The sequence below is a fragment of the Podarcis erhardii genome (assembly GCF_964252035.2).
Source record: "Podarcis erhardii genome assembly, chromosome: 2".
NCBI lineage: Eukaryota > Metazoa > Chordata > Lepidosauria > Squamata > Lacertidae > Podarcis > Podarcis erhardii.
The window spans coordinates 85197107-85216758 of record NC_138498.1 but is presented as its reverse complement, the minus strand read 5'-3'; the positions used below and the strand labels follow the sequence as shown (position 1 = coordinate 85216758).

Sequence of the window (19652 nt, the reverse complement as noted above, 5' to 3'; positions counted from 1 at the left end):
GACAAGTGTAAGCAAGATTTGAACAGTAAAAGTGCTCCCTCCTTGGAAAGATGAAGAAAAATGCCCTCAGCCCCCAAAGCAAAGCGCATGTCACAAAGTTTTTAAAGAGGTTGTTGCGAGGGTTAAACGATACTGGAGACAAGTGTAAGCAAGATTTGAACGGTAAAAGTGCTCCCTCCTTGGAAAGATGAAGAAAAATGCCCTCAGCCCCCATGAGTCACTTCCATTGCAATTTAGCCATAAACACTGGATGCCAAATCCATTTAAATTTAATTTATTTAGCTCTCTGGGACGCACCTCTTACACAACGATAAAGAAGAATGTTTGTACAGCAGTCATGGAGCCCATCTTGCCACCGGCACACAAGAAACCCACAAGAACAGACCCAGAGGGGAGGGCCCTTCATTACCCTCGCTGCCTCGCTTCCGCTCTGCATACTACATAAGCCTAGAAACGGAGCCAGTACATGGCACTGCGGATACGGTTGTAGTCCGGAAGTTGTTCAATGGGACCTGAGAGAGAAAGAGAGTTGGTCATTAGAAAACACATTCAAGAAAACATCTGGCATCATTGCTGTCCCGCTCCTCTCTAATCCACACTAAAACTATTATGGTCTTAAATCAGCTAAAGCAGAGCTAGTCTTACCCAACGGCTATGAAAGACTTAAGATCAATTGTAACAATGTGTCTCTCTGTCCTAGGCTCCTCAGAGCCCAAATCCCCATAGTAGATGTTTGATTCAACAACAGGGCAAAATCCAAGTCTCAGACAATATGGTGTTTGAGGGGATTTTATAGACTCCCAGTTTTGTCTGGAAAGCCCCTTCCAAAGAGCTTTGCTTTGAAGACTTAGGTGGAAACTTTAATGACTGCAGTGTGCGATGGAGGAAGCACCAGCTCCTTTAAGTAACCAAGCTGTTCAGGCAGGTTTTCCAAGGGAAGCGTTTCCTTGGCTGGCAGTCAAAGATGCAGGAATGCTGCTACAACGAGCCAGCCCACCTGCTAGCGTTGCATAAATGAAACTGACCCCAAATGAAACATTTTACAAATGTTGCCAGAGCCCTACTCGGTTAAAATCGTAGCTCCCTCGTAACGGGAGATGTAAAAAGGGTGGAGTGCAGACTTGCTACTGCCTCAAGTGCTCAGATCAAACCTGATTTGCCAAATGCAGCAGGTGACTAATTTGGCATGGATAATCTGAAGCAGCTCAAACAGAGATGAAGCCAAATAAAGGCCAAAATAGGTAAGTGGTGTTATGAAACACCCTCCACCCCCCAGAAACCAAGGTTTCTAATGAAAGCAGCTACTATTTATGTCCTTTTTCATCTCCCAAGAAGAGGAAAACATACAAGGCATAACCACTTACCAACTGCTGCAACAGCTGGGCATCTGTCATAGAGATATTTGCTGCAGACTTCCCGAATTGTTGCTGCATCAACTGCCTAGAAGTGTCAGAGAAAAGCAGAGGATTACACTTCAATCAATAAAGTCGGAGGTATTACTTTGCCACTACCCAGCAGACTGCTAGCCAAGGACTTTGTCATGGCTGGCAGAACTCTCAAGCTGGAAGGATCTCACATGGTTCAGTGATTTCTAAGATCATCTACAATGTCTTTCCCTCAAGATACATAGGAAAGCTTTATAATTTTCTGCAGCGCCTGTACACTTAGCCTCAAACATGCCAGCACTGCACTTCAAGAATCACAACACGCTTTACTAAACATTTTTGTATGTTGTGACCAGGGTTCCAGATCTAGGCTTGATTTCCTTTTTTTTTTTTTTTTTTTAAATAATTTTTATTGATTTTACAACATAAACAAAAAACAAATAAACATAACACGACTTCCCCAAACCTCCCCTTCCCTGCATCCATATTTTAAAAATTTTTAGCAATTCTTCATCCCATTTTTATATTTAATTCTCTTTAAAAAAAATTCTATTTTATAAATTTCAATTTATAGCTGTAATTCTTTGTATCCAATCCCTTGACATCTTAACATTCCGAAATTTTACAACAATTTTTAAGATAGATTTTAAATTTTTTCCAGTCCTCCTCCACTGTCTCTTTCCTCTGGTCACGAATTCTGCCGGTCATCTCTGCCAGTCCCATAAATTCAGTCACCTTGGTCTGCCATTCTTCCAGAGTAGGTAATTCTTTAGTCTTCCAATACTTTGCCAAAAGGATTCTTGCTGCTGTTGTTGCATACATAAAAAAGGTCCTATCTTTCTTTGGTACCAATTGGCCGACCATGCCCAGGAGAAAAGCCTCCGGTTTCTTTACAAATGTCCACTTAAGGATTTTCTTAATTTCATTATAGATCATTTCCCAGTAGGCCTTAATCTTTGGGCAGGTCCACCAAAGGTGATAAAAGGTTCCTTCACATTCATTGCACTTCCAACAATTGTTATTGGGCAAATGATATATCTTTGCAAGCTTGACTGGAGTCATGTACCACCTATAGATCATTTTCATTATGTTCTCTTTCAGGGCACTGCATGCCGTAAATTTAATACCTGTGGTCCATAACTGCTCCCAGTCAGCAAACATGATATCATGACCAATATCCTGTGCCCACTTAATCATAGCTGATTTAACCGTTTCATCCTGTGTATTCCATTTTAGCAGCAGATTATACATTCTAGACAAATTCTTGGTATTGGGTTCTAGCAATTCTGTTTCTAACTTTGACCTCTCCTTCTGAAATCCTAGTTTTCTGTCCTGCTTAAAAGTTTCATTGATCTGGAAATAATGTAACCAATCTCGAACTTTAGGTTTCAATTTCTCAAAACTCTGTAGTTTCAACTTTTCACCATCATATTCTATAATTTCACAATATTTTGGCCACTCTGTATCCATGTTCAGTCTTTTTACCGCCTTGGCTTCCATTGGTGACAACCACCTGGGGGTTTTACTTTCAAGCAAATCTTTATATCGATTCCATACATTATACAATGCTTTCCTAACAATATGGTTTTTAAAATTTCTATGTACCTTTACCTTGTCATACCATAAATATGCATGCCAACCAAAACTATTATCATAACCTTCCAGGTCCAGAATGTCTGTATTCTCAAGAAGTAGCCATGGTTTCAGCCAGCAAAAAGCCGCTGCTTCATAATAAAGTTTTAAGTCCGGCAGGGCAAAGCCCCCTCTATCCTTTGCATCAGTCAAAATCTTAAATTTTATTCTGGGTTTTTTGCCCTGCCAGACAAATTTAGATATATCTTTCTGCCACTTCTTGAAACAGTCCATCTTATCTAAAATTTGCAATGTCTGGAACAGAAACAACAATCTCGGCAATACATTCATCTTGATAACAGCAATTCGGCCTAACAAGGAAAGTCTCAATCTTGACCATATATCGAAATCTTTCTTCACTTCGGCCCAGCATTTCTCATAATTGTCTTTAAATAGGTTCACATTCTTAGATGTTAAATTCACCCCCAGATATTTTACCTTTTTAGTAATTTCCAAACCAGTTTCTCTTTGAAAACTATCTTTTTCCCCGACCGTAAGATTTTTTTCCAACACCTTTGTCTTATGTTTATTTAATTTGAAACCTGCTACCTGACCAAATATTTCTATAAGTTCCAAAACTCTTTTTGTACTGGTTTCTGGCTGTTGTAATGTCAAGACTAGATCATCTGCGAATGCTCTTAACTTATAATGTTTAGTTCCGACCTGTATGCCTTTAACCAGCTGGTCTCTTCTGATCATATTTAGGAAAACCTCCAGTACCGATATAAACAATAGAGGGGAAATTGGGCATCCCTGTCGTGTCCCTTTCTCTATTGGAATTTCGTCCATAACCATACCATTTACAATTAGTTTGGCCTTTTGCTCAGAGTAAATTGCACTTATACCATTTTCAAAGTTTTTGCCTACCCCCATCCCTTGGAGATTCCTCTTCATAAAGCTCCAACAAATGTTGTCAAAGGCTTTCTCTGCGTCCACAAAAATCAAAACAGCTTTTCTATTTATGTCAGTTTCCAGAAGTTCTAAAATGTCTATAATATTCCTCACATTGTCTGACAATTGCCTGCCTGGTAGAAAGCCAGTTTGGTCCCTGTGAATCTCCTCTAACAAAACTTTTTTGAATCTTTTTGCTAAAATGTCTGCAAAAATTTTATAATCCACATTCAAGAGTGATATAGGGCGGTAATTCTTAACTTGATGTTTCTCAGTTTCTGTCTTCGGTATAAGTGAGATGAATGCTTCCTTCCACGATTCGGGAGCCTTTTTCCCTTCCAAAATTTGATTGCAAACTTCTTTCAATGGTTGTATTAACCAATCCTTCAGTGCTTTATAGTATCTCGCAGTTAGTCCATCTGGTCCTGGTGATTTTCCCAGCTGCATATCCTGAATGGCGCTCTCTATTTCTTGATCTGTAATTTTCTCATTCAAACTCCTTCTATTATTTTCAGAGATTTTTGGTAAGCCGTATTTTCCAATAAATTCTTCTATCTCCTGTTCGTTTTTTGGCCCTTGTTTGTATAATTTCTTGAAGAAACTTTGAAAACAATTACTTATCTCATTTGGTTTATTAATAGACTTCCCATCTACTTCGAGTGATGTCACTGTATTCAATTTTTGCCTCTTTTTCAATTGCCAAGACAGTAGCTTCCCACATTTATCTGCGGACTCAAAAGTCTTTTGTCTCATTTGTTTAATTTTCCATTCTATTTCCTGATTCATCAATTCCATATATTGTGTTTGATAGAATTTTATTTCTCTTAATATCTCTTGAGATTTAGGCTTAGATCTCAATTTCTTCTCCCCTTCTTTTATTAGATTCCAAATTTTCTCTTTCTTCTCATTCTGTTTTTTCCTCTTTATTGAATTCTGTTGTATTAGGAAGCCACGCATCACGGCTTTACTTGCATCCCAAATAACTCTTTTTTCAGTGTCTGATCTCAGGTTAATCTCGAAGTAGTCTTTAAGTGTCTTTTGGGCCTTTTTACAAATTTCTTCATCTCCAAAAAGAGTGTCATTCATTCTCCATCTAAAGGTTCCAGCTGTTGTCAGTTTCATTTCCATCTTGACAGCATTGTGGTCAGAACAGGTCTTTGGGCAGATTTCTATTTTTTTAACTTTTGATGCCAGATTACTAGAAGTCCATATTTGATCAATTCTAGTCCATGTCATTTTTGCTTCAGAGAAGAAGGTCCCCTCCCTTTCCAGAGGGTTCCTAGTTCTCCAAATGTCAATCAGGTCCATAGTGTCAGTCAGTTCGAAGAATGTCTTTGGTAGTCTTCCATCATTAGATATTGTTTGTCTTTGGGCCTTGTCCATGTTTGTGGAGACGACTCCATTCATATCTCCCATCATTATAATTTTAAAATCCAAAAAGTCCATTAAAGTCTCATGCAACTTCTTGAAGAATTCAGCCTTCCCCTCATTTGGTGCATAAACTCCAACAATCAAAATCTTTTCTCCATAAATTTGAATTTCCACTGCCAGGTATCTTCCTTGGTCATCCTTAAAGATCAGTTTTGGTTCAAATTTTTCCTTGACATAGATCACAACTCCTCTTTTCTTAACTCTATCTGATGAAATAAATTCTTGTCCTAATCTCTTATTTGTTAAAAGTTTTCTATGTATCCTGGCAATGTGAGTTTCTTGTAGACAGATTACATCTAGATGTTCCTTCTTTAATAGATGAAATACTTGACCCCTTTTTCGAGGGTGGTTCAAACCATTACAATTCCAGCTGAAGAGTTGCAGAGACATTTTTGTTACTGGGTAGCTCTTCCACCGACTGCACCAAGTTGTTGTTCCTCCTCGGTCGGTGCTCGGTTCAGTCCAAACGATAGATTTGAAATGTCCGGTACTTCCCCCTCACTAACAGTTCCTTTCTGAAGATCCTCTTGATTTCTTTCCAAAAAGAGTTCTTTATCCTGGTTTGTTTTTATTTTAATTTTCTTCCCTTTAAAGTTAAAGGACAGCCCTTGTGGAAATTCCCACCTGAATGGGATATTATTCTGTTTAAGTAGATCAACTAATTCTTTAAATTGAGATCTAACCTCCAAAAAGTATTTAGGAATATCCTTAAAAATCTGAATCTGAGAATTTTTAATGACCAAGGCCTTCTGGAAATGTAGGTTCAGTATTTTGTCTCTTTGTTCCTTTGATCCCAAGGTAATTAAACAGTCTCTTGGCTTCTTCCCTTGCTTCCTGCCAATCCGAAAGGCTGAGGTTATCACAAATTCATCTTCTTCTCCATCTAACTCATCATTCCAAAAATCTTGAAATTTATCTGTGAGGAATTCCCCAAGCTTGTCCTCTTCCTCTTCTGGAACCAGTCTTAATTTCAGGTTCTTACTTTTCCTTTCCAGTTCTAGTAGGGCTAATGCTGTATCATGTTCATGTACTTTTTTTGCAATAGGCGCGAACTTTCCTTTGGTTTCTTCAGCAGTAGACCTAGCACTCTCAGCTATTCTCCTTGTTTCCGTAGACTCTTGAACCAAACGGTTTATAGAATCTGTATTAGATGAGATTGTTGTTGTGTTCAGGTCTAGTCTTGTTGTCAGCTCCGTCAGTTTCTTAGAGTTCTCTGTAGACTGTTTAGTAAGTTCTGCAGATTGCTTGGTGAGTACTTCTAATGACTGATTTATTTTGAGCAGAGCCTGTGTCAATGACTCCATTGATGCTGCTGTTATTTTTTCTTGTGCAGCTGCTGCTCCTGATAAAGAGCCTCTTTTTTGAGCTTGTTTTTGAGCCTGCTTTGTTTTACTTCTTGTTGAAATTTCTTCTGGCGGGTTGCTCATAACTCAAGGTCATTCACACAGGAAAGTTGCAAGTGGAAAATCCCGCTGGATACACCGTAATACAACTAAAACCCTCTAGAGGAGGAAATTGTAACCATCCAAAGGCACCCACAACTAGGAAACAGAAAGTCCAAAGGCAAAAGTCCCACTAAGAGTCTTTAATTTGTAGCACTTTACTGTTAAAATTGTAATCCACCAAAGTCCCGTTAATATGTTTCAAATAAGTCTTATTTTGTAGCCACTGTCTTTTGACAGCTCACTTGACAGTTCCTTTTTCAGGCGATCGTTGCTCCGGCAGCCTGACCAGAAGTGTCAGCAGCAGAGGTTTTTTATTCCTTATCCCTTTCTTTTGCAGGTTAAATTAATTCTGTTTCCTCCCCCCCTTCTCCTGCACTACAGGGGGGAGATCCTTTCGATGTCTGGTTTAATAAGAGTTAAAAGGAAAGTCCGTTTAAACACAGCTCAGTCTTTCATTGCTCCGTTAATCATGCAGATCCGGGAGGCTGACTTCCTTAATTTTTGCCTTCCCGTTTTCAGCCAAATCTTCTAGATTTTTAAGTCCCGTTTTTAATTTTGCGTTCTTACTCACGGGTATTGTTGTTGCCAATCTTTAGTTTCAGAAAGGAATCGGCGCTCTCCGTTAATGGCGACGCGGCTTCACTCCGTAAGCTGGGTAGCGATCCTCAGCACCGCGCTCACCCCGATGCCGCTCCGGAGCCTTTAAAAAGGCTCTTTCACGATGCCGGGGGGGCGCAAAGGTGCCCACCGAATCTCCTTGCTCACAGGCTTCAGCGCCTGTGATTTTAGGGGTCCCCCGCTTGCCGTAGCGGGTAAGACCCGAACTTACGGAGCAGTCCTGCCTCGGAGCTCGAGGCTAGGACCGCCATCAAACGCTGGCGCCGACCGGAAGTCCTCTAGGCTTGATTTCCTGAGTTCTCCAAGTTCACTGCTGATGAGCAGGTGGTTACATATGCTGTACAGATACTTAAGTTGAACATAACCACCTACCCTGTTTTCCCGAAAATAAGATAGTGTCTCATATTAATTTTTGCTCCCAAAGGTGTGCTAGGTCTTATTTTCAGGGGATGTCTTATTTTTCCATGAAGAAGAATACGGTACACATATTCCGGGGAGGCCTTATGTTCAGGGGGAGGCCTTATTATCGGGGAGGTCTTATTTTGGGGGGATGTCTTACTTTTGGGGAAACAGGATAGTTGTTGTTAAAAAGGAACTATGCAGAAGGTCCAGCTTTCAATGACAAGCATTATGTTCCAGAAATGCAAGTATATTTACTCCCGTTTAATAAAGATACCTACAGAAATTCTGGAATCCCATTCTGCCAGAGATATCCGGCGTCCGTAGTTCAGCAGATGGCTTCCAATATTCTCACATGCAGGAGTGGTACCTGGAATATATGAATTAGTCAATTGTCAGTGGAAACCTTAAGCTGTGTTTTAAGATGTAAAGAACATTATGTAAGACTATGCAAGCAGCACCTGTTGCGAACTTACATTTAACAGGCCCTGTTATATGGTCTTTTTAGAAATTCATTTCAGAAAGCTACAATAGAATAGACTTGTTTCTGGCCGGAAGCAAGAATTAGGTGAAGCCACAGATAGGACTATAGTTCAGCTATACTTAAATTAAAGGTTTACACACACACACACACACACACACACACACACATATCCAGGCAAACAAGTGGCATTATCAAGGGTCAGATAGAAGCATCTGGAGTGCCATATTGAGTCCCAGGACTATCTTAAGAGACACTCCCCGTTTTTCTCCTAGGAAGGACTGGTTCTTCAAAGATGATGGTTCCTATAACATATTTGTGCTTCATCCAAGCTAATGATCTTAACCATATGCAAGCAGACTAAAATTCATATAGTTGAGACTTATTTTAATCTCATGTCAGCTCCACTTATTTTCTATCATGGAGACAAATGGGTCTCATCTAGGAAGCTCCGAATCTGAACCAAGTGATAAAGACAAGAGGGAGCAGAAGAAAGACTGTGTTGTTTCTGACGGGCACAGATAATTGCGTAACCAACAGTAGCCTTCCTGCTCCAGAGGCTGCACACAATGGACAGATCACAGGAAAAAGCTTACTAGAATTTATAGATGTCAAATACGTCCAAGTGAGAGTCAGGGCCTGGAGAAACATTCAAAGATCCACTCAGAAAGTGCAAAGCAGGAACTACCCAACTTTTTTTTTTTAAAAAAAAATCATACCATCCAGCTGAGCCATCAGTGTGTTACGAACAATGTTTTTGGCTCTCTTCACCTCGCTGTCAGTCACACTGGTACAGAGGCGCATCCTGCACAGGGAGCAGTGGGGAAATGTTAATCAAATGCCAACCACTTTTAGGCGACTCTGCCTTTCATGTTTTCATAGACTCAATATTAAATCTTTACTATGATTACTAATCAGTAGACAAAACCTGAGAGGTGCAAGCCATATAAGAAGTGATCAAAAGGCAGCACAAACATGGACAAATGAGTCAATATCCTGAATGAGGTGATGTCTGTATATCAGTCCTCAATGTTATTCATAATCTTTTCTATCTAACACATGTAATGGATGTTTCTTCCTCAATAGACTTAATTGACATTTTCAATACCTATGGCCCCAAGAGATTTGCACATGTCATAGATAGGTTGCAGTGAGATACATTGTGAAGCCTTATACAGTACTGTTCTGTCTACACCTAGTCTTTGTAAAGCTAACTCAATGTACTGACTCCCCTGCAGTGCAAGTTTTGTAGGAATAGGGCTGGCAATGAGCTCATACTCACCATTCACCCTGGGCAAAGTGCAGTGTGTCTTCAACATTCATAGCATCAGTAACAAAATAGAAACCGAACAGACCTGTGTCAGAGTAGCAAGTGTTGAAGGATTGGAAACTTTGACACAGCTTGTTTTCCACAGCAATTCTAGCCAGCCTGCTCGACTGATTCTGTAGGTAAAATAATTATGACCAGTTATGGCCATCTGGTTTGCCCACCAAACCCACCAAGAAGTTAAAATTAAGGAAGCAGAAAACCCAGACATCATAGACCACTGTGACTGTGGATGAAAACCACCTGCACTCTGTGACAGAGATTGTTCCTCAATGCACAGATATTATGAGAATGTAAGTCAGAAAACCAAAGGGGATAGCCTGGCAATTACTGCTTTGGAGATTGTTGCAAACTTGCCATGTGAGAATCCCAAGTCCTTCCCTCGCTCAGTATGCAGTTTCATGTTGCAGTGGAGTGCAGTCACTGCTCTCTCCACCCCCCAAATTTGGGGCACTAGTTGTTGCTGTTGTTTTTATTTTTAAAAAACCAGACTGAATACAATGAACGAGACCATTGTCTCACTTGTCCTATTTTCAATTACCCTAACCAGAAACAGATCAGTTGAAGATATTAAGGGCTAAGCCTGGGGTTTCTATATGCAAGGGACATACAATGAGCTACAACCCTTGTTGACACCTGCCAGAAAGACATCAAGGAGCACATTCTCAGATTTATATTCATGTTGATAGTCAAGGATAAACACACAGCAGTTTGTGTTTTATTCGCACGACTAGCAGTAGCTGAATTATCTAAGTGCATGAAGATAGCACAAATAGGTGCATCAAGAAGTCAAAATCCGAGCATATCTTGACTGTTCAAAGTGCCTGAATGCTGACCTACTCAAGCACTGCACCAGCAGCAAACGCATGTAGTGAACTGATGATCAACTCTAAATGATTTGAGTTCCCTCAATGAGACTTTAAATCCAAGACATGTAATCTTGCCTTCCGCAAGCCTATCCTTTTCCGGAGACCTGCATATCCGAATGTGAAAGGCAAGAATCATTTTCCAGGCAACTCATGTTTACCTGACCGTGTTAGATTTGAGGAGACTCACTGAATAGAATCCCTCTCTATTCAGGAATTATGGTTTTTGAAAATACAATCCCCGGCCAGATTGGCTGGGGATGCCCGGCTTGATGGGACGGTAGAAGTAATAGATGATGATGATGATGATGATGATGATGAAACCTGAACTTTGCTATTTTAACTCATGTGCAACTAACTCAAATACATCATCAAATTAAGGCCACATTTTCACACTATGGCCACACTATGGCCTCCCCGGCTTCGGCTGGGGAGGGCAGGATATAAATAAAATTTATTATTTATTATTATTATTATCTACCTAAAACTGCAAAATGCTGTATAATTTTGCTAGCATACAAAATGGAAATGCATGTGGGAGGAGACTGGTACAAGTAATGCAAAATAGATATCCCAGTCCCATAGGAACTTACCTTGCCACCACCAAAAGTAACATCGTATCGCCCAATGACTGCATTAGCTACCAGAAGGGGAATATTGTCTGGATTGGCCCAGCCTGGTCCCTCCACTGCAATAGCAACATGAGCCAAAGGCAAATCATCATCTCTGACTCTGATCTGGAAAAACACACACATGAGAAATGAGTTCAGGTTTCAGGAGTAGACTGTGAGATCACATGCACTCTTCTCTCTCACCACATATTGCTGATAGATGGCACAGAAGAGGGCAGAGCAAGTTTAAACAATAGGGAGGCACAGGAATCCGTATGCAGGATCTTTGTGCCTGCACGCTCCAATCCTATACTTGGGTTTTCAGCTTCAAAATATGTATAAATACAGAGCAGCCTCTTACAATAGTTTGTCCAAAAATAGGGGTTTGACAAAAAAAGGAGCGAGGGAGGCTATATTCTGGGGTGGTGAATTCAAGACTAGAATACAAACTAAATTAAAGGAGTCGGCAAACTATTTTATCACTATTAAGAACTGCCTAAGTGAAATCAACACTTTCTGAGATTCACTCTCTGCTTGTTGAAGATGCCAAGTATTTAAGACTCTACCTCACTCCCAGTGAAGCGGCAGTACGGAGGAATGGGAATTGTGTCTTCCTTGTATTCATAGGGAACGTTGCCAAAATGCTGCTTGGCAAGGTCCACGACTTCTTTGTGGCTGACCCCTGGTAAAGAAAGCAAAAGGAGTGACAACAATACTTTGCATGCGAGAAAGAATACAAAAAATATTTTTTTGTTGTTTGGCAGCTGCATAACATGCTAAAATCTTATTCTCTGATAGCTCTTTGGGCAAAAGTAGTTTAGAAGAAGTTTACGCAGTACATATTGTCACAGGAAAGTTAATTCTCCCACCCCAATGAAAATTTATTCACCAAGTCTATCTATTCAAACGTCTTTTACTACATAAAAACATTTTATCTGATTTGATGTGAAACTGGAAAAGAGTAAACAAGCCTATCTGTTAGTTTAGGCCCTATTGATTTCATTTTCGCTATGCTGCCCTAGCAGGAACAAAACTGGGAATGTGGTCCATTCAATCATAACATGGACTCAAAAGACATGGAATATGATTTAGCCATGATTCTAAGCTTCCCAGGGGAAGTTGATGGGCTGATCTGACTTGAGATATTTTGCCATCTGCTCTATGCTGGCCCCTACTGTAATCCTTCTGACAATGGTATGTAATTGTACATCAGGCCAGTCTAAGAAAGATGAGCTAACAGTAAACTAGTACCGACCTCCAGCAGCTGCCAGGACCATGCGAGGGGCTTTGTAGTGAGTCTCAACATATTCTGTTAGATTTGCACGGGACAAATGCCTAATGAAAATACAAAAAATACATTAAATATACAGAGATGAGTTTCTTGTGCAGTTTTTACACCACTGCAATTCAAGCACTCCTATGTTAAGCACTCTGGAGACCCTACCTTTCCTTCCTAACAGATAGTAGCTGCAATCAAACTTGCTTAGGATACTTAATTCCTGTGGTTTTTTTTTTTTTTTAAATGGTTCTCAAATATGTATAACTGTGCACAGGATTGTAATCAATGTCTGAGTCACATGGTTATTAGCATGATAATCATTTCATTGGACTTGGACCTGAAGAGATGCCAATCTGGATCTCTGCTCAGAAGGGAAGTATTAGACAAGCCACTCTTCCTCACCCAGAGTGCTTTATTTGGAAAAGGGGAACAACAGTGATCAATTCTTAATAAAAGTTGTAAAAATACAGACTGTCAGGTCCTTGGCAACATCTTGCACTACTGATTTGCTTTCAATTGCAACTTCTTTCTAAAGTTTAGTATGTTAAGCTTTTAGTCCTGTTGTTGAAAAGATGTTATCCCTCTTCTTTTCAACATCTGTTAAAATAATGCAGGAAGTCCCAGGTTCAGTCTCCAGCATCTCCATGTAGGACAAAGAATGTCACCTGCATGAAACGCTGGAGAGCTGTTGTCAACCAGTGTCAACAATATTGAGCTAGGTAGACCAATGTTCTAACCTGGTATAAAGTATCCTATGCTCGCCATGTAAATACACACCTTCTCTTTGCTTTTGTTAAGGCCCTTGCTACCTTATGTATTGTATGATACACCTTACCATTTATTTCAGTTATTTACTTCAAACAAGAACCTCTATAAAATATAACCTAGCAGTGGAGGGGAAATGATTTCAGATGTGCTTTATTAGCCAGGAAATAAACTCTCCTTACTTTGCATTTGCTGTTGTTCCTTCAACAGTCCGACTCAAAGCAGTGCCTTGATAAGCTGTAGCGTGCAGGTAATCAAAGACAACATGGGACAAGCTGCCATCAAGTTCTTGCATTTCTTGAAGGATGACATTCCGCTCCTTTTCAATCTGGGAATCCTCATAGCTGCTGTTCTGCACTACATCAGCCAGAATCTCAATTGCTAAAAAAAAGAAAAGAAAAAGGGGTGGGGGGTAGGAAGAGACATGCTACTTAAGACATATTTTCTTGTCAAACTGAATGGAGAAGACAAATAGACATTCTTGGGCGAGAAAGGAACTTGCACACAGATAAGCAGCAGTGGTTCCCAATTAGCTAATAATTGCAACTCTCCTGTTTTTCAAAAGCCAAGCCATGGACCTCACTTTTGAAAATGCGGATATCTCTGCTGTAGCTTCTGATATGTGAATGGTGCCACCATACCCCTCCCCCCGCCAACATCTCCCAGTGCAAAACTGGGGCGTGCATCTTCTGGGCTGCGCTCCTACATGAGTCACATGATCTGTGCGAGAGCATGATGCCCCAAACGTGTGTTTTGGGGCACTGCAATCTCACATGTTTTCGGGTGCTGTGCTCTTCACATGAGAGCACGGCCCCCCAAAATGGGATGTTCTGGACATTTGACGGGTGTGTGCCAAAGGCACCCTGGGATCCACAGACCACCAAGTGGGAACCACTGGCCAGTGTTCGGAACTCCCATTGTTCTGGAGCATTTTGCAACAGGAAATTTCATTAGACCAAGCAGTTTCTGAGCTCTGGGCACAGTACTGTGCCAAAATTTCAGATTAAAACTGCAGAATGGAAGGAAAGGAGGGCCTTTTTTCTGCCTCCCCACTTCCAGCTACTCTCTTAAGACTGGAGAAAAAACCGTCTTAAAAGTACTAGGGGGGTGGGCAGGGGAAGGACTAGACTATGTGAAAAATGAACATAATATTTTAGCTGCAGTTCATTCATTTTCAGCTTTGTATTTTTGTTATTAAAAAGCATGCGTAGACATTCTGTTGTTGTGCCCATAACTTTGTTTAAGGTGCCATTTAGCTCCTAGATTTCATATCTCAGTTTCTAACACTGCTACCAGCATATAGCATTTATGGCATCATAAAGCTACCACACAGCCAACCCCCCTGTGATGACAAATAGAACACATCATCTTATTTCCTGTCTGTCATTCTTCTCCATCCTGCTGGTTTTATACTTCCCTTGCTTCTATTATTCTCCATCCCTACACCTCCCAAAATCCAACATCTCATTTGGGTTTGCATCTCAGTTGCTGTTATATGGACCTGAATGAACAGTTCAAGTGCTTAAACTACAAAGCTTTTGCTAGCATGTAGGGTAGGTGGTCTATGCAACTAGCATTTCATGAAATAATCAAAGAGTGAAATTTCTGCCAAGGCAGCACAATTTTACATCTTTTGATAATTGCTGGGATTATTGTGGCCAATTTTGGCCATCTGAAAGCAATTGCTTCTTGACAGCAATAAAGTAACCATTTGTCCAGCCCTGGGCAACTTCCTTTAGGAAACCACAACACACAGGCTGCCAAGTGGTGAATGCACTGTTATCATGTGGAAAATTGCTTCCTGCTGACTGAAAATGGCTTAAATCAAAAGCCAATATTTTGTGTGGAAGTGCAATTAAAATAAAGCCTTCTACAAAAACCCTGTGGATTTGTTTTGTCCTTTGAAAGCTAATTAAATACAAATGCAAAGAAAGCAATATCCCCGCCTGCCAAAATAACACAACCGAATGGCACTACCTTTGGGCAAATCTTTGGCTAACGCTTTCATGAAGAAGGCAGTCTGCTCACGAGAGGTGTAACTATTGAGATGTGCACCCATGCTCTCAACTTCCTTTTCAAATTCAGGACCAGGGCGTTTCTTTGTACCCTAAAGAAATACAGATAGACAAACAATTGGATATCTGGGGGCATAATGAGTAAGTATCAGTAGCTAAAGCACCAGAATTTTTAACATATGTGGAAACTCTCAAATTGCACAACAGAACACAAATTCAACTCAACAGTCACAAAATACTGCCACAGAGCATTTAAGTCCATTAAAAAAAATTCTTTAAAAAATAGTCTCTTTCAGAATGCCTTAAAAATGCTAAGCATTTGAAGAATTTACTCTGATGTGGTGAGCACAAGCTCTCCCTGCATGAGGATACGTACAAATAATATTCACCATATAAAGGACATGGTAATCACTTTATTACATTTTTATTCTTTCTCCTCAACGAAGTGGAATATGAGAATTTGATTTCAGCCAGAGAATAATGGGAGAAACATTAATTAAGAACAGGCTGATTAAATTTACAGACACACATCATGGTGGATCAGAGAAGAATCAGTGCAGCGTTATAAAGGTTATTCATGCTGTTCTCAAATATACTGAAACTATCAGATAGGTATGATCCAATCAATCTGATTTTTCTAGAAGTCCTTGCCAGAGATCACAGCAAAGTCATGCACTCATTGCCAATGCTGGTCTTTCTTTTTTTCCTATTAACTGGTATTGTCCTGATTATCTTTATGTGAGTTGTAAAGAAATCAGACTCTGTTAAAGAAATTGGGAGGGAATATGGGCTTAATTTGCTTCCTAGAGCTTACCTTGGCTGGCTAGTAAATATCTCATAAGATACTAAAAAACAAACGAGGTAAAGTGTGAATTCCAGTTATACTGGTCTGTAAAAGGCATTAAAGCAAAAGTATGTATCTTTGATGTTGGTTTGTTTGTGGACTGGGATACAAAGGATCAGAGGTAATATCAAGCTTAGGGAAGGAGGCAGGAGAGCAGGCTGCTAAGATCTCGAGGATTCTGACTGAAAGATCCTTGCTTAACAGAACTCTAGCTGACGGGGCTAGCAGGATTCAAAATGCCAATCAACTGTATCCAAACAAGACAAAAGCCTGCTCCATGATCTAAGGAAACATCATGCAAAATTTGGTTACAATAGCCTTAGAGGTTGCCAAACGCATAGTGAACAGACAAACACTCTCCAAAAATATATAGAAGATATTGAGAAGAGAATAACTTGCCATCTCACCTTGAAAGCCAGGTGTTCCACAAAGTTGCCAACTCCATTGTTCTTCTCAGTTTCATAGCGGCTTCCCACTCTGATCCATACCCCAACCTAACAAAAAAGAAACAGTGAGTAAATACGTTACATATTAGACCAATTTTCCAGACATTTGTCTGCTATTAAGACAGAGTGCACAGAAAGCAGTAGCTTAACTACAATTTCCACTACACAGAGAATGAAAATTACACTCTTAAATCCCTATTTCTCCCTGTAGTTTGTAGTTTACAGAGGCTTTTCTTATTGAGGCACAGCCTTTCTACTAATTGAATTTGTTCAAAGCATAATTGGAACTGAAAGTACAACAGGGGTTTGGTTCTAAAGCCTCCTCAGTGATGGCACCCCTGGTGCGGAATAGCCACCACAAAGATGCTTGCCTGGCACCTTCCTTATGGCTGTTTTCATGCTGCTGTTGAAGAATATTTGAAGCTATAATGGGCAGAAACCAGTAAATATGCCAATGGGATGTCAAAAGCGTAATACACTCCAGAATTTCACTAGCCTTTCATACACTTTTCAGAGCCATTCAAACCTCATATGACCAAGACATGTTCTTCCTGTATCTTCTTACAATGTCTATCACCACTCTAGGTAAGTTGTTTTTAGACATTAACCTTGAGAGAAATCTTTCCACGTTGACTTTACTGAGGTCAGAGGTCCTGTGCGCCTTGTATTAGATTCTGAAGCATATTTGAGGGACTGGCTCAGCCAGCTGGTCCTCACTGTTGCCCTGCCTGAACTGAAACTGAACCCAAGAAAACACTCAACAGCTATACACTGAAGAGTAGATCAGTTGCGCTGGGCATGTTTCAGAAACATTTGCCTATCCTTCTGGCCTTCTCACGGAGAAGCCCCGGATAAGCTTCCACAGGAACCTTAGGGTTCTTCAGAATAAAGTCTGAGAATCACTGCCATTGATCAGTAACAAGCAAAGAACAAGCAAGCAAAGTCCAAAGAGATGCACTGTCAGTTGCTGCTTCATAGCTGTGAATTCCTTTTCCTGGAGAGTCACTGAAGTCAGAACATTTTTTGAATCAGCGAGAGGAATTATTTAGTGTTTGCTCCTCATTTAGTTTGATATTTATCTATTAGAATTTCCTTTCTGTTTTTGAAAAATAGTACTTTTTAACCTGAAACTCAGAAAGATGGCAGGTTATATGCTTCAATAAAAAAATAGCCCAACTGAAACAACAGAGACTCTATTAATTTTCAGAACCCCATATTATGCTTACCGTACAAGTAGGCTGGCCAGATTGTTCAGAAGCCACATGTAAGCCATTGTCTAGAGTGGTGACATGCGTCTCAGGAATATTATGCAGCACCTGAGCATAAGATGCAGTGCTTCCTCTTCTTGTCAAACTCCATAAAACTGGCTAAAGAAAAGCTTATTGTCAAAAGCACAATTCATATAACAAGATAAATACACAAAGAGTCATATAAAGACATCATGTGAAAAATTACTTGTATGCAATTTTATGTTGTTACAGAAACTACCTGTTGAAATGTGACCACCACCAAAAAAATCACAGCATTAATACAAAAAATAACTTCTGATCAGAAAGAGGACACCATGGGATATGCATACATCATATACCTGAATGGAGTTTTAAGTAGTCATACCTTGGGTTTCAGATGCTTCAGGTTACGCGTTTTCGGGTTGCACACCACGCCGAACCAGAAAGTACCGGAATGGGTTACTTCCAGGTTTTGGCGCTTGCGTATGTGCAAAAGCGCTAAATTGCACATAAGTACCGAATTGTGACTCGCACGTGCGCAGACACAGCGCTGCGGGTTGCGAACGTGCCTCCCACACGGATCATGTTCACAACTCGAGCGTCCACTGTATTACATCACCAGTATCTAACTGACCTAACCAATTTCTTCCTATAAGGGTCCAACACAGCAGAAAATCAATTTTTGTTCAATCAATCTCAATTTTAAATATAAAGATTTGCAGAAAAAAGCTTTACAATCATTGTGCTAATTACTATTAACTAAAAATAATGCCTTATGAAATCTTCCTTCCAGTACTGAAAACTACATCTTTTAAAGTGAAAAATGAGGTTCCCCCAAATAAACTTGTGAATTGCTACATTAAATCTTTGCAAATGCACTTGGGGAAATACACAAATGAACACCACAAAGCATATAAATTACCTGTAGCAGAACATTAAACTTAAAGGTATTAAACTTGCCCCAAATACTAAGTCAAAATAATGATTATCTTTCTAGATAGATTGATGACAGAGACAGCTCATTATTTAAATTCAATGTAATCATTCGGGAAACATCTCTAACAATTAAAACAAATTTCATTAAATGACCTGAACTCCTAATTCCATTATCCCATGAATCAAATATGACGTGCACACATCAGAAGCTTATTTTGAAACACAAAAACAAAAGAGATTTTTATATCCACATTAACGGTGGCAAGTTGGCAACTTCTGCCCAATCTCACTTTAGCTCAACGATGAACTGAAGAGCTCTGGGACTACCGCTACAAATGTTTTGGAAAACATGTTTCTTCCTCTTTTTTTGGATTGTGTTCCCAGAAAGCTACCCAGCAAGATGTGGTCAGTACTACACGCCTAAAAAGAACTGCACCGCTTGACTTCAGTAAGAAACCCTGCCTCTTCTTATGAAGTCTTAGAAAGGCTGCTCGGGGCGCAGGAAAAGCACTCTGCAGCTGCTCAGAGGCATGTTTTATTTTTGCTCCAAAGGACACGGTCAATGTGGGGGTATGGGCGAGTAAGTGGCGAAGCTGTCAAAATGAGCACCGCCCTAGCAACAGCAGCGCCGGGGGGGGGTGAAGGTTGGGGGGGGGCCCTGCAACCCACGATATCTGTAGAATGTCACGATTTGCGCTTCCATCGCCGGCAGCTCTCAGCCACTAGGCCTCGCCCGGCTGGTGAAATGGGCGGCCAGGACGGGCGCCGTGACCTTCGCGGGCGGCTTCCCCACGGGCTCCGCACACTCTCCCCGCTTCGTCCGCTCCCCCTCTACGCACCGCCGCCGCCCCTTCCTCTTCCTCTTCCACCCCGTCAGCGGCCCACCCGGTCAGGCACTCACCGGAGCGTGAGGTCCCCGAAGAAGGGCCCGGCTGGCTACACAACCCGCGGCCCGGCACACAGAGGACGCCGCCATCTTGCCACCTTAACCCCGGCAGCTCGGCAGGAGAAGAGAAAAGAGCGCGTGCGCGGGAGGAGGACTGGGGGGCGGG

At 40.7% G+C, this 19652-nt stretch overlaps 1 protein-coding gene across 1 annotated transcript; it reads right to left on the bottom strand.

Moving 5' to 3' along the window:
- Positions 1–258: 258 nt before the first annotated feature.
- UQCRC1 (ubiquinol-cytochrome c reductase core protein 1) lies at positions 259–19652 on the bottom strand. Its single transcript, XM_081851013.1, has 13 exons — positions 19502–19652; positions 17662–17802; positions 16397–16483; positions 15108–15237; positions 13313–13511; positions 12342–12421; positions 11653–11768; positions 11069–11212; positions 9565–9725; positions 9002–9087; positions 8083–8171; positions 1365–1440; positions 259–512 (listed from the first exon to the last, which is right to left on the bottom strand). Exons 1-13 carry the CDS (start codon positions 19574–19576, stop codon positions 448–450), a joined length of 1449 nt encoding a protein of 482 aa, XP_081707139.1. The 5' UTR covers positions 19577–19652; the 3' UTR covers positions 259–447.